Source organism: Rhinatrema bivittatum, chromosome 6 (assembly GCF_901001135.1).
Source record: "Rhinatrema bivittatum chromosome 6, aRhiBiv1.1, whole genome shotgun sequence".
Lineage (NCBI taxonomy): Eukaryota > Metazoa > Chordata > Amphibia > Gymnophiona > Rhinatrematidae > Rhinatrema > Rhinatrema bivittatum.
This window is the reverse complement of record NC_042620.1, coordinates 307760790-307776381: the sequence shown is the minus strand read 5'-3', so window position 1 is coordinate 307776381 and position 15592 is coordinate 307760790. Positions and strand designations below refer to the sequence as shown.

The window sequence follows — 15592 nt, the reverse complement described above, 5'->3', positions numbered from 1 at the left end:
CTCAGCACCAGTGATCATCAAACGATATGGTTTAATATCACTAAAAGAATAGGGAAAAGAACCACAAAGACCCGAGTTTTACAGTTCAAAAACACAGACTTTGAGGAAATGGGGAAGTACCTGGAGGAAGAACTAAAAGGATGGGAGAATGAAGAGATGTGGATCAGCAGTGGACCAATCTAAAAGGAGCAATCACCAAGGCAACTGCTCTATATGTTAGAAATGTAAAGAAAAGCAAAAGAAAATTGAAACCTATCTGGTTCTCAAAGGAGGTGGCTGACAAAATTAAAGCTAAAAGAACAGCATTCAAAAAATACAAAAGATCCCAAAGGGAGGAGCACAAAGAAGAATATTTGTTTCAACTGAGGGAGACGAAGAAATTAATCAAGTTGGCAAAAAGTCAAGCGGAAGAGAGGATTGCCAAGGAGATAAAAAATGGTGACAAAACATTTTTCAGATACATCAGCGAAAAGAGAAAGGTCCAAAGTGGTATAGTGAAATTGAAAGGTGGTAATGATCAATGTGTGGAGAGAGATGAAGAAATGGCAGAAATATTAAACGAATACTTCAGCTCTGTGTTCACTAAAGAAGACCCTGGAGAAGGACCATCTCTACACAACAAGAAACTGGAGGGAAGTGGAATAGATGAAAATCCTTTTACAGTAGAAAATGTATGGGAAGAGCTAAAGAATCTGAAAGTGGAGAAAGCTATGGGGCCTGATGGGATTCATCCAAGGATACTGAGGGAGCTCAGAGATGTTCTGGCGGGTCCGCTGTGTGACCTGTTCAATAGATCCCTAGAAACAGGAGTGGTACCAAGAGATTGGAGAAGAGCGGTGGTGGTCCCGCTTCACAAGAGTGGGAACAGGGAGGAGGCTGGCAACTACAGACCGGTTAGCCTCACTTCGGTGGTGGGAAAAGTAATGGAGTCACTGCTGAAAGAGAGAATAGTGAACTATCTACAGTCAGGAGAATTAATGGACCAGAGGCAACATGGATTCACCAGGGGAAGATCCTGTCAGACAAATCTGATTGACTTTTTTGACTGGGTAACCAAAGAATTGGATCAAGGAAGAGCGCTCGATGTCATCTACTTGGATTTCAGCAAAGCTTTTGATACGGTTCCGCACAGGAGACTGGTGAATAAAACGAGAAGCTTAGGAGTGAGGGCCGAGGTGGTGACCTGGATTGCAAATTGGTTGACGGACAGAAGACAATGGGGTAGATTTTCAGAGCCCTGCTCGCCTAAATCCGCCCAAAACCGGGCGGATTTAGGCGAGCAGGGCCCTGCGCGCCGGGAAGCCTATTTTACATAGGCCTCCCGGCGCGCGCAGAGCCCCGGGACTCGCGTAAGTCCCGGGGTTCTCGGAGGGGGGCGTGTCGGGGGCGTGTCGGGGGGCGGGGCCGGTCGTCGCGGCGTTCCGGGGGCGTGTCGGCAGCGTTTTGGGGGCGGGTACGGGGCGTGGCTACGGCCCGGGGGCGTGGCCGCGCCCTCCGTACCCGCCCCCAGGTCGCGGCCCGGCGCGCAGCAGGCCCGCTGGCGTGCGGGGATTTACGTCTCCCTCCGGGAGGCGTAAATCCCCCGACAAAGGTAAGGGGGGGGTGTAGACAGGGCCGGGCGGGTGGGTTAGGTAGGGGAAGGGAGGAGAAGGTGAGGGGAGGGCAAAGGAAAGTTCCCTCCAAGGCCGCTCCGATTTCGGAGCGGCCTTGGAGGGAACGGGGGGAGGCAGCGCGGCTCGGCGCGCGCAGGCTATACAAAATCGATAGCCTTGCGCGCGCCGATCCAGGATTTTAGTAGATACGCGCGGCTCCGCGCGTATCTACTAAAATCCAGCGTACTTTTGCTTGTCTGATGCGCAAGCAAAAGTAGGCTGTTCGCGCGCCTCTTAAAATCTACCCCAATGTGTGATGGTAAACGAAACTTTCTCTGAAGAGAGAGCGGTTTTAAGTGGTGTACCACAAGGATCGGTTTTGGGACCGGTCCTGTTCAATATCTTTGTGAGCGACATTGCGGACGGGATAGAAGGTAAGGTTTGTCTTTTTGCGGATGACACTAAGATCTGCAACAGAGTGGACACGCCGGAAGGAGTGGAGAGAATGAGACGGGATTTAAGGAAACTGGAAGAGTGGTCGAAGATATGGCAGCTGAGATTCAATGCCAAGAAGTGCAAAGTCATGCATATGGGGAGTGGAAATCCAAATGAACTGTATTCGATGGGGGGGGAAAGGCTGATGTGCACGGAGCAGGAGAGGGACCTTGGGGTGATAGTGTCTAATGATATGAAGTCTGCGAAACAATGTGACAAGGCGATAGCAAAAGCCAGAAGAATGCTGGGCTGCATAGAGAGAGGAATATCGAGTAAGAAAAGGGAAGTGATTATTCCCTTGTACAGGTCCTTGGTGAGGCCTCACCTGGAGTACTGTGTTCAGTTCTGGAGACCGTATCTACAAAGAGACAAAGACAAGATGGAAGCGGTACAGAGAAGGGCAACCAAGAAGGTGGAGGATCTTCATCGGATGACGTACGAGGAGAGATTGAAGAATCTAAATATGTACACCCTGGAGGAAAGGAGGAGCAGGGGTGATATGATTCAGACTTTCAGATACTTGAAAAACTTTAATGATCCAAAGACAACGACAAACCTTTTCAGACGGAAAAAAATCAGCAGAACCAGAGGTCACGAGCTGAGGCTCCGGGGAGGAAGACTAAGAACCAATGTCAGGAAGTATTTCTTCACGGAAAGGGTGGTGGATGCCTGGAATGCCCTTCCGGAGGAAGTGGTGAAGTCTAAAACTGTGAAAGACTTCAAAGGGGCGTGGGATAAACACTGTGGATCCATCAAGTCTAGTGGGCATAAATATAGAGGAGGTGGTAAAACACTGCACGGAGCGGCAGTAGCCACAGAGGCATTCACGGAGCGGGATGCCAGTGGCAAGTAGTTGTTCCACCTTCAGGCAGCAAAATACTGCACGGAGCGGCAGTAGCCACAGAGGCATTCACGGAGCGGGATGCCAGTGGTTTGTGTTCCACCTTCACGGAGCGGAAGGTTGGAGGGCTGCCATCTCCAAAAAAACAAAAAACAAAAAAACCAAAACAAAAAAACAAAAAACAAACAAGCAAAACAGAGGTGGGTAAGAGTATGGGGCAGGGGTGTGGCCGTTTATTGTGGCAGTTGCTACCCCTGTTTGAACTGGATGTTCATTGGGATGCGGATACGGCACTGCTCTCTGCATTGGTGGAGGGGTGGAAGGGAATTGGGGCCGGAGGGTGCTGGAAGCCAATAGTGACGGGGGAGGGGGAGAAAAAAAGGGGTGGGGGGGAAGATAAAAAAAAAAAAAAATGGATAAACTGCGTAGCTTGCTGGGCAGACTGGATGGGCCGTTTGGTCTTCTTCTGCCGTCATTTCTATGTTTCTATGTTTCTATGTAATAGGCGTGGACATTGTTTAAAAATACAATCTTAGAAGTGCAGTCCAGATGTATTCCATGCATTAAGAAAAGTGGAAGGAAGGCAAAATGATTACCAGCATGGTTAAAAAGGTGAGGTGAAAGAGGTTATTTTAGCCAAAAAAAAAAAAAATCCTTCAAAAATTGGAAGAAGGATCCATCTGAAGTAATTAGGAAAAGCAGCATAAGTGTTGTCAAGTTAAGTGTAAAACATTGATAAGGCAGACTAAAAGAGAATTTAAAATGAAGTTGGCTGCAGAAGCAAAAACTCATAATAAAAACTTTTTAAAATATTGGTTGGACCATTAGATGACAGAGGGGTTAAAAGGGCTCTTAGAGAAGATAAGGCCATTGCAGAAAGACTAAATGAATTCTTTGCTTCTGTTTACTAATGAGGATATTGGAGAGATTCCAGTTCCAGAGATGGTTCTCAAGGGTGATGAGTCAAATAAACTGAACCAAATCACTGTGAACCTGGAAGATGTAGTAGGACAGACTGACAAACTAAAGAGTAGCAAATCACCTGGACTGTATGGTATGTACCCAAGGTTCTGAAGGAACTCAAAATGAAATTTCAGATCTATTAGTTAAAATTTTTAACCTATTATTAAAATCATCCATTGTACCTGAAGACTGGAGGGTGGCCAATGTAACCCCAGTATTTAAAAAAGGCTCTGGGGCAATCCGGGAAACTATAGAAAAGTGAGCCTGACTTCGGTGCTGGGAAAAATAGTAGAAATTATTCTAAAGATCAAAATCACAGAACATATAGAAAGACATGGTTTAATGGAACACAGTCAGCATGGATTTACCCAAGGCAAGTCTTACCTCACAAATCTGCTTCATATTTCTTAAGGGGTTAATAAACATGTGGATAAAGGTGAACTGGACTTGGATTTTCAGAAGGTGTTTGACAAAGTCCCTCTGGTGAGGATTTTAAGAAAAGAAAAAAGTCATGGGATAGATGGCGATGTCCTTTCATGGATTACAAACTGGTTAAAACAGAGAGTAGGATTAAATAATCAATTCTCTCAGTGGAAAATGGTAAACAGTGGAATGCCTCAGGGATCTGTACTTGGACCGGTGCTTTTCAATATATTTCTAAATGATCTGGAAAGGAATACGACAAGTGAGGTAATCAAATTTACAGATGATACAAAATAATTCAGAGTACTTAAATCACAAGTGGATTGTGATAAATTGCAGGAGGACCTTGCAGACTGGAAGATTGGGTATCCTGTAAGCAGATTTAGGGGTGCAGGGATCTGTCTGCTATAAGACACTGCCAGCTGCCCTCCCACCTTACTTGCCATCCTAAGTCAGAGAAAAGACAATATACATTCTCCTCAGAAATAGACTTTTATTATCAGATTTGGCAGGATATAGCATTTAGAAAATAACATTTCCTATCTCTAACATCCTGGCCACTAAGTACCAGTTTTTCCTAAAGAAAGTTCTGTATTATCGGAGGTAACAAGACATGCCAAAAACCTTAGGGGTAGATCTTAAAAAAATACGCGATCGCGTACTTTTGTTCGCGCACCAGGCGCGAACAAAAGTACGCTGGATTTTATTAGATACGCGTGTAGCCGCGCGTATCTTATAAAATCCGGGGTCGGCGCGCGCAAGGGGGTGCACATTTGTGCAACCTGCGCGCGCCGAGCCCAGCGCACGCAGCCTGTTCCCTCCGAGGCCGCTCTGATTTCGGAGCGGCCTCGGAGGGAACTTTCCTTCGCCCTCCCCCCACCTTCCCCTCCCTTCCCCTCCCTTCCCCTACCTAACCCGCCCCCCCGGTCCTATCTAAACCTCCCCTACCTTTGCGCGCGCCGGCTGGCTGCCCCGCTCCATTTTCCGGTCCCGGGGGCTGGTCCGGAGACCTCGACCACGCCCTCGGGCTGGCGCCACGCCCCCAGGCCCACCCCCAAAACGCCGCAGCATGCCCCCGACACGCCCCTTTTCCAAAGCCCCAAGACTTACGCGCGTCCCGGGGCTTTACGCGCGCCGGCGGCCTATGCAAATGCAGTAAAGGCACGTAGAAAGTGGACACTGAACAGTCAGTACCCGCTCTCTTAACACGCGCATGGTGCCCCAAAGGGGGGGCGCCATGCAATATTTAAATTAGGGGTCGCGGCTGCCTGTCTGCCAGTAATGAAAACGGCCCAAGTTTATCGGTGGCCATTTTCATTACTGGCAGATGGCTGGTCTAATTTTAGGAGGGATGTTTTTCACCATCCGTAAGCAGCGGACAACGAAAATAAAGCCCTGCTTCCTTGCAATACTGAAACGCACAGAAAGCAAAAAAAAAAAAAATCATTGTCTGCTGGGCGGAGTTATTGTGCATCGCTTTCCCTTTTCCTCGCACTGCCGGGTTTTTTTTTTTTTGCTTTGTGAGGCATTAAGCGGCAGGGGTGCCCTGGCGAGCGCTCGCTCGGGTCCCGACTTTTGTTGCCAATATCTCTCTCTCTCTGCTGCAGAAAGCATGAGCTGTCCCAAAGCCGCTGCTCCGAGGAGGTATGAGGAGCCTCCCTTCAGGTACGGCATGGGCTCGCAACCCCTTATTTTATTTTTTTTTTACTTTAAAAAAGAAGTACAGAAAAGCAGTTTTTTTCTGCTTTTCTCTAATTCTTTTCAATGCGCTCAGCTATTAACGCCTGCTCCAGGCAGGCGTTAATATCTGAGCGATAAATGTGCATCTGAGATGCACATTTATCTTTTTGCATTGGGAGTGAATGAGTAATAGCCTCATTCACATGCATTTGCACATGATGAGCGCTATCTCATTCACTCCGCGTTAGATGCTTGTTAAATAGGCGCTAATCCCCCTATTGCATTATGGGATTGATTAGCACCTATTTTACCCGCATCTAGCTCCTCGTTATGAGTGCGCTTAGGATATTGCATCGGCCCTTTAATAGTTAATACTTATGGCTAACTTACTCACCCTGGGGCCAGACTTCAGGCGATATCCCTGTTTACCTCTGAAGCAGGCACCATCTGAAGAGCTGGAGAATGTGTGCAGGGGAGAGGTTTGCTCCCTGATATTGGTACTGGCAGAGCAGGCAGGCTGTCCAGGAAGGAGACTAGCTTCTGGCTCTGCTGCTTGCCAGCTGTCTGGACTTGTTCTCATCTTTCACCGTCTATGACACCATGTCACCCTCTGTACCTGAGCAGGGATCTTGTCTCTCCAGTCTCTGGGCTACATCTAGCCTTCTCCCTTTGATAGCAGGGAGTACTGGTCTGCTTCTGACCCCTCTTTAGCCTGCAGGGATGCTCTCCGGATTTGCTCCCTTCAGAGATTGCTTCCCCAGGGGGTCCTTCATTCTCTTAGGGTTTTCTTTTCTAGTTTTTTCTTTTCAGGATTTATACTCTCTCCTTTGCCTCCCTGTCTTATACTTTCCAGTTGATAAATATGCATAAGCTCATGCATAGCCACGTGGTGGGTGGAGGGTCTTCTGACACATTGCAGGTCTTTTCTCCCCTTCCCTTTAGTTCAGGAGGGGTCCTGCCATGTTACAGGTCCTTTCCCCCCCCCCCCCCACTCCTTCGGGGGGAGAACTGCCATGTCTATATGCCAAGCTATGTGTCAGAGTGTTTTTCTTCATTTCAGACTGCCCCCATCTTCCTTCCAAGGGTGGGGATCTTTATAACCTCTGCTTTGGCCGAACCATAACTTCTTCTGTCTGGTTTCTTTATTTGAACAGGCCCCTACAAACAGGCACATCTGATAAGGTATCCATCAGTGTATCAGGTCAAGGATTCTTCATTTTCCACACAGACAAGGTTTTAAATTTCACCTGGGCAAAGTTCCTTCTTCTTTCTGTGACAGTGTCTGGGGCCTGTTAGTATTTGTCATGTATATGGCTATTATGATTCATATTTAATTCAGTGGTAAACATGAGATATCTCCCTACAATCCAAAGGGCAGATGAAATTTAATGTGGACAAGTGCAAGGTTTTTTGTATAGGGAAAAATTACTCACGCTGTAGATATACAATGTTAGGTTCCATTTTAGGAGCTACCACCCAGGGAAGAGATCTAGGGGTCATGGTGGATAATATATTGAAATTGTCGGCTCAGTGTTATTAGGAAGGGAATGGAGAATAAAACAGAAAAATATCATAATGCCTCAGTATCACTCCATGGTGAGACCGCAGCTTGAGTACTGTGTCCTTTTCAAGTCGCCGCATCTCAAAAAGATATAGGTGCAATGGAGAAGTTACAGAGAAGGGTGACCAAAATGATAAAGGGGATGGAACAGCTCCCCTATGAGGAAAGACTAGAGGTTAGGGCTGTTCAGCTTGGAGAAGAGACGGCTGAGGGGGGGATATGATAGAGGTCTTTACAATCATGAGAGGTGTAAAATGGGTAGATGTGAATGGGTTATTTACTCTTTTAGATAATAGAAGGACTAGGGGCCCTCCATGAAGTTAGAAGGTAGCACATTTAAAATTAATCGGAGAAAATTATTTTTTACAACGCACAGTTAGGTTCTGGAATTTGCTGCCAGAGAATGTGGTTAGTACAATTAGTATAGCTGGGTTGAAAAAAGGTTTGGATAAGTTCTCGGAGGAGATTTCCATTAATTACTATTAATCAAGTTGACTTAGGGGTAGATTTTAAAAGGGTGCGCGCGGACGTACATATGCGTGCGCTACCCGGCGTGCACACATGTACTCCCAATTTTATAACTTGTGTGTGCAGGCGCGCGCAAGTTATAAAATCAGGGGTTGGCACATGCAAGGGAGTGCACAATTGTGCACCTTGCATGCGCCGAACCACGCTGCCTTCCCCCGTTCCCTCCCAGGCCGCTTTGAAATCAGAGTGGCATGTGAGGGAACTTCCCTTCCCCCTAGCCTCACCTTCCCAACCCTTCCCCTAACCTTTCCCCCCATCCCTACTCTAAACCCCCCTGACTTTTGTCTTACCTTTTGCGCTTGCCTCTGGGCAGGCGCAAGTTGCGCATGCTGGCAGCCTGCCGGCACACGATCCTCCGACACAGCGGCAATGGCCGCTATGTCAGAGGCCTCTGGCCCTGCCCCGGACCACCCTGCCCCACTCACGCCCCGCCCCCCCAGACCGCCCCTTTAGTAAAGCCCCGGGACTTACACGCATCCCAGGGCTTTACGCACGTCACTGGGTCTTTTTAAAATAGGCCCGGCATGTGTAGAGCTTTGAAAATCCCGCTCTTAGAGAATAGCCACTGCTATTACAGGCATCAGTAGCATGGGATATACTTAGTTTTTGGGTACTTGCCAGGTACTTGTAGCCTGGATTGGCCACTGTTTGAAACAGGATGCTGGGCTTGATGTACCCTTGGTCTGACCCAGTATGGCAATTTCTTATGTTCTTATGAGGATCTCATTCTGGTGCATGAATTCTGCTCTATGTATTCAGAAGATTTCAGAGGAGGAAGAATTTTTTCATCAGTACTAAAGTGCTCATAAGGGGAATTTTCCACAAGATTAAGATGTCCATGGGAGCAGCCTAAAGGGATGTGGAGTCAGAGGAAGCTTCTGCCTGCTGATGAAATGTATATGATTGTTTATTATTTATTTATTTATATTTAAACTTTGATTCTGCTCATATCCATTGTTCATGATTCTGCTCATATCCATTGTTCATTGTTCATATCCATTGTTCTACCAAAAAGTTTTCTTGTTAACCTGTTTTAATGTATTTCACCCCTGAGGTGATGGTTTTGTTCCATGTAAACCGGTGCGATATGTATTGTATACAGCATCACCGGTATATAAAAATTATAAATAAATAAATAAATGGTGGATTACATATCAAACATAGATAATAGAAACTGACCTCAAAATCAGTACAAAATACTGCCAAATTAAAAGGATAACAAAATATCCAACAATAAAACACACAAAAATAATGAGTGCATTAATTATAATTGATACAGAATAAAAGAAAGACATTAACTAAAATAAAAAAAATCGACCTTAAACATATACATAAAACAAAGGCAGAAATAAAAGATGTGCCTGCTGAAACAATCCTCAAAAAAGCAAATAGCAGGGAAAAAAAAGTGCCAAAACTTTGTAAAGATTATTCCTCCTTCTGTGTGAACTGAGTAATCAGCCAGGCATAATCCAATCAAATTCTACTTCAAAGAACTGGGTTTTCACTGCCTTCGTTAAAGTGGTAATACAAGTAATACAAGTACAGTCAGGGAGATCATTCCACAACTGCAGGTCAGTAAGAGTGAAAGCCCAGTTTTGGGCCTGTAGCAAATGCACAGTCCAAAATAAAGGGGCTTCCAACAAAAATCAGTTTGCAGAGCATAGAGTGAGAATAGAAAGATATAATTTCAAAATTATGTTTGCCCAAGGAGATACATTATGATGTAAAAGTTTGAAAATCAACAAATCAATTTTGAACTTAGTACACCACATCAATAAGAGCCAGTGAAGGGATTAGAGAGTTGGAGCTATGTGTTCAAAGGGTCCCGACCCAGTTAGCATTCCAGCAGCTGAAGTTGCCACTGTTTGAAGAGCTCTTAGCATATTTGATGGTGGTCCTATGAGCAGAGAGTTGCAGTAGTGAGGTCAATTAAAGACTAGAATCTGCAAGATGGTCCTAAAATCATTAGCAGATAATAAATGTTTCAACCTACACAACATCCTTAGTTCAGCAAAGGATGATTTTACCAAGGATCTCATTTCAGGCTTCATTGACAACTCAGAGTCCAGGATAACACCAAGATTATGAACATGGTAGGAATTTTAATCTTGAGATGCTCAAAATTAAAGACCAAGGGAGCATCAGTTACAGGAAGTCTGCTTAAGATCAAAATCTTAGTCTTATCAAAGGTTGAGTGCAAGATAATTATGCATGAGGCAGGATCTAATGTTGAAAATCAAATATTCAAGAACTCATTTGTTGCCGACCAAGATTTCTTGTTTGGGCACAAAAAACTGCATATCATCAGCATAAGTTTATAATTGATGCCAAAGCAGAATAACAGTTTGCAGAGAGGAGAGTATGGAGCCGTGGGGGTACTCTGGAGGAGATTCAATGCCAACTGGAGGAAGATGTCGCTATGGTAACTTGCTATGTCTGATCAGAAAGATAAAATGTAAACCATCTAAGCACAGTTCCAGAGATGCCAATCTCCTCAAGTTGCTTATGTAAAATGGAATGACTTAGAGTATCGAAAGCAGAGGTCACATCTAGTAGTACATGATGTAACACAGGCTATGGTCAAAACCACACCTGATAGTATCTATACTAGAAAGAAGCAAAGTTTCTGTACTGAAAAGTCTGTGAAAACTGAATTGAAATTGGGCTAACACATCGTGTTGCTCATGGAAATCATTAGGGATGTGAATCGTGTCCTCGATCGTCTTAACGATCGATTTCGGCTGGGAGGGGGAGGGAATCGTATTGTTGCCATTTGGGGGGGTAAAATATCATGAAAAATCGTGAAAAATCGTGAAAAATCGAAAAATCGAAAAATCGCAAAACCGGCACATTAAAACCCCCTAAAACCCACCCCGACCCTTTAAATTAAATCCCCCACCCTCCCGAACCCCCCAAAATGACTTAAATAACCTGCGGGTCCAGCGGCGGTCCGGAACGGCAGCGGGCCGGAACGGGCTCCTGCTCCTGAATCTTGTTGTCTTCAGCCGGCGCCATTTTCCAAAATGGCGCCGAAAAATGGCGGCGGCCATAGACGAACACGATTGGACGGCAGGAGGTCCTTCCGGACCCCCGCTGGACTTTTGGCAAGTCTCGTGGGGGTCAGGAGGCCCCCCACAAGCTGGCCAAAAGTTCCTGGAGGTCCAGCGGGGGTCAGGGAGCGATTTCCCGCCGCGAATCGTTTCCGTACGGAAAATGGCGCCGGCAGGAGATCGACTGCAGGAGGTCGTTCAGCGAGGGTTCCGGCGCCTCGCTGAACAACCTCCTGCAGTCGATCTCCTGCCGGCGCCATTTTCCGTATGAAAACGATTCGCGGCGGGAAATCGCTCCCTGACCCCCGCTGGACCTCCAGGAACTTTTGGCCAGCTTGTGGGGGGCCTTCTGACCCCCACGAGACTTGCCAAAAGTCCAGCGGGGGTCCGGAAGGACCTCCTGCCGTCCAATCGTGTTCGTCTATGGCCGCCGCCATTTTTCGGCGCCATTTTGGAAAATGGCGCCGGCTGAAGACAACAAGATTCAGGAGCAGGAGCCCGTTCCGGACCGCTGCCGTTCCGGACCGCCGCTGGACCCGCAGGTTATTTAAGTCATTTGGGGGGGGTTCGGGAGGGTGGGGGATTTAATTTAAAGGGTCGGGGGTGGGTTTTTGGGGGGGTTTTAGTGTGCCGGCTCACGATTCTAACGATTTATAACGATAAATTGTTAGAATCTCTATTGTATTGTGTTCCATAACGGTTTAAGACGATATTAAAATTATCGGACGATAATTTTAATCGTCCTAAAATGATTCACATCCCTAGAAATCATCAAGCTGAGTCAGTACAGCACTTTCTATAATCTTGGCAAGGAAGGGAAGTGTAGAATTAGGCTGTAGTTGCTATAAACTGAAGGATCTAAAAAATGATCATTTTTAGTAAGGGGAGGACGAATGCTATTTTCAAATCAGCAGGCATGTACCTTTCTGATAAATAAAGATTTACTCTCTTAGCTGTATGAATTGAAAGTTCTTGACAAAGAACGTTAACCAATACTGGAGAAGACGTTCAAATCGCAGGTGGAAGGATTCAGATAAGATAAAATACATTCAGTCTCAGTTCTGGATTTGTGTTTATGAATGTAACTTGGAGGACATGTTTTCTGTCAAATGATTACCCTACAACAAATACACCAATAACATTTTTTATTTTTGGAACACTAGTCTACTAGAATGGACAGTGGATTTTTTTCCTGTATGGTGTCTTTGTCCTGGCTCTTTGAGCCCTGAAGCTATTGCTGCTCCCTACTGGAAGACCCCCCCCAGGGTCTGCAGTGAGTTGGCTGGGACTCTGCAGCACACATTCATGGCCCATAGATGAGGAGGGCAAGAGGATTGTATAAATATCATAACTCCCATTTATCTAAGTCATATCCTAAAAAATAACTACATAGGCACTATTTGAATTTTATGTTTCTATGATAGACTTAATATAATTACAAATCATTTTACTCTATTCCATTTTAAAATTTTATTAGAAGCACCACTAGGCATGGGCCCATGTCCCAACCCCATCCTGCAGTGCTCTAAATCCAAGCAATAGCAACCTCCTGTCTCCGATGCCGGTAGTATCAGACGTGCCAGACGTCTCTCTCTCTCTCTCTCCCCCCTGAAGCCCCAGTCTGGCCTAACGTCCCTTCTCCCAATCTGCAGTATGGCTGCCCTCCCCTCTTAATCCTCCCTTTCCTGGCTGGCAGGACTAGTGTCCCTTAATACCATATCACCTTTCTCTGCCTCACAGGGCTAATCACAGCAGGAGCCATTCATATATCTGTGGATCTCACAGTTCATGTAGTGAGACCGCTTCTATGTGGCAGAGGAAACTGACATGTATTAAGTGCTGCCTCGCTTGCCAGCTGAGAGGTAAAAGAATAGGGGAAGAGGACTGTGTAGTAATAGATGAATGGATGGCTTACCTTGTTTCTGTGAGGCTATCATTACCTCAGGTTCCATTCTAGAAGCCCTCTTGGTGGCTATGAAGGTAACAGCTCCTTATATGCATTGCGTATATATATATATATATGCAGATCTGGATTTGCCAGTAGGCATGCTAGGCCATTGCTTAGGGTGATAAAAATCTTGGAGGCAACAGGCCAGCTAAGGATTTGCTGCTTTTCAGCTGTGCCGAATCTCACTCAGCAGAGAACAGTGTTTTGCTCGTAGCTCCATTCCCTTTTGGCCTGTTGCTTACAGAGGGGTGAGGCTGGAAGAGACAGACCAAAGAATAACTTGGCTTCTCTCTCTCTCCCTGCCCCTCCTCTCTTATTAACTGCAGGGAACAGGAGAGAGAGGCGAGGCCAAAGAACACAGCAGGGAGCAAAGAAAATCCACTCTGTTCCCTAGTCCAGCCCTTATCCTGTCATTCATGGAAATGAGAGGAGTAGGTGAGTCTTGAACAGAGAGCACAGAGCAAAGAAGGCCGTGCTCTGCTGTACCTGGTCTGGGAAGGTGAGAGCAACACCAACAGTACCTAAATCCATCACTACATAAACGTGACCCCTGTCTGTGTTTCACTAGTCTGGAGGATTTTCCAGAAATGGGAAATTGAAAGGAGAGAGAGTGATAAGAAGGTTCTTACTCCAAACAGGTTTGGGTGGTTTTAAAGAGTGGATGAGTCATAGAGAGGAGTAACTGGAGTTCTGGAGAGTGTGTGAGATATATGCTGGGAACTCAAGGTGGTCTCCAAGGAGGTGGGGGTTTCCAGTCTTGGGTCCTGTTGATCCTCTGGAGAGAGCAGTTCTCTCAAGTAAGGGCAACAGGCCATTCAGAAGGATAGAAACATAGAAACATGACAGCAGAAAAAGATCATGCAGCCTATCTAGCCTGCCCATAAGGACCCCTCTCCAGCAGGGAAAGGATCTGTCTGAGAAAGCTTAAAGCTAGTGTGTGTGTAAGATAAAGGAAAATAAACTTCCTGTTTTTCTTTTTTAATTAATTTATTTATAAATAAAAAAAATAACACAATCATTAAAGCTCAAAAGAAATAATTCAAGCTACTGAAAAATTTTCATCATACAAAAAAACCTAGTAATTTAAATTTTAAGAATTCTTGAAAAGTTAGACTACCGACTGCTAGAAGGTAGGAGAGGCAGGGGAAAAGTTAAAAAAGAGAGGAGTTGAGCGCTTCCCAGGCACACAGAAGAAAACAGTAGCAAGGAATGTATTAAATTGGACCCGTTCATTCCTGAGACAGGCGAGCGTGATAGGCCGTCATGATAGCTCCCAGTATGGCCTGATGTTAGCATACACAGATACGATATTGGCAGCCAGTAAGGACTACGAGGGTTGGCCCTGGCTTAATTAAGACGAGCACTTCCGAGACCGTATAGAAGAGAATAAATTTCTCTCCTGGTGCACTAGGGATGTGGGATTATGGCTAACACAGATGAATACAAATATCCATTCATATGCACTGAACATCTCAGCGGGTACTAACACGGGGAGGGGCGGGTGTTCCTTTCATGCTAGCGCCACTCCGGGCAGTTCCGGAAGAGTCAGAGCAAGTTTGTCAGATGTCTGCTGGCGGTTCAACCACTCATCTTGCAACTACCCGGAATGTAAATTCCGCCACAGCTGTCTCAACTGCGGAGCCGGTCATCCAGTTTCAAAATGCGGAAAGCATTCTGGAGAAGGGAGTAGAGGTGCAGGGTCTGCCTTGGGAGGAGTGCCAAAAGGTTCTCAGAAATGAGGACCTCGGCATAGCACCTACGCCGGTTCAAATTGCGGCACTGAAGCCGTGGTTGCTTAGATACCCGAATATGGAGACCTCATTGTTCTTGTTGAAAGGATTCTCGGATGGTTTTGTTATACCATTCATGGGCCCCGCCAGATTCGGGGGTGGTGCAAATTGCCCCTCGGGGTGCAGCATGTCCAAGAGTGTCGAGGATAAACTGTCTGCAGAAATTGCATTAGGGTGCATAGCGGAACCTTTTTACGAGCCCCCCTTTTTGGCTCCCCCCTTGCAGTAATCCCTAAAAAAGAGACAGGAAAGTTTAGAGTCATACACAATTTGTTCTTCCCAGAGGGAGGATTGGTTAATGACTTCATCCGTCACGAGCTCTGAGAGGTAAGATACCAGTCATTCAGCTCAGCAGTTCGGCTAGTGTAGATATGCGGTCAAGGGGCTTTGATGGCAAAGGTAGACATTGAGTCAGTTTTCCGTCTGCTGCTGATACATCCGGAGAGTTTTCCATTGTTGGGTTTTAAATTCCAGGGAGGTTACTTCGTTGACAAATGCCTACCGATGGGTTGCTCTATCGTGTGCGCCTATTTTGAAGCTTTCAGCTCTTTTCTACATTGGGTGATTGAACAAGAATCTGGATCATCAAACATAGTGCATTACTTGCACGACTTCCTATTTGTGGGTCGTCCACATGCAAGAGACTGCGAAGACCTCTTGCTTTGCTTTCGCAGGTTGCAGACAAGTTTGGTATACCCATTGCAGAAAACAAAACAGTAGG

General features: G+C 46.0%; 1 protein-coding gene across 1 annotated transcript in view; it reads right to left on the bottom strand.

Moving 5' to 3' along the window:
* The window catches only part of LOC115094414, a 72635-nt gene extending 59309 nt beyond the window's left edge, over positions 1 to 13326 (bottom strand). Inside the window, exon 1 of the mRNA XM_029607443.1 lies at positions 13049 to 13326. Within this exon, the coding sequence (XP_029463303.1) occupies positions 13049 to 13085 (37 nt within the window). The 5' untranslated portion in view covers positions 13086 to 13326. The remainder of the gene's footprint in view (positions 1 to 13048) is intronic.
* Between the last annotated feature and the right edge of the window lie 2266 nt (positions 13327 to 15592).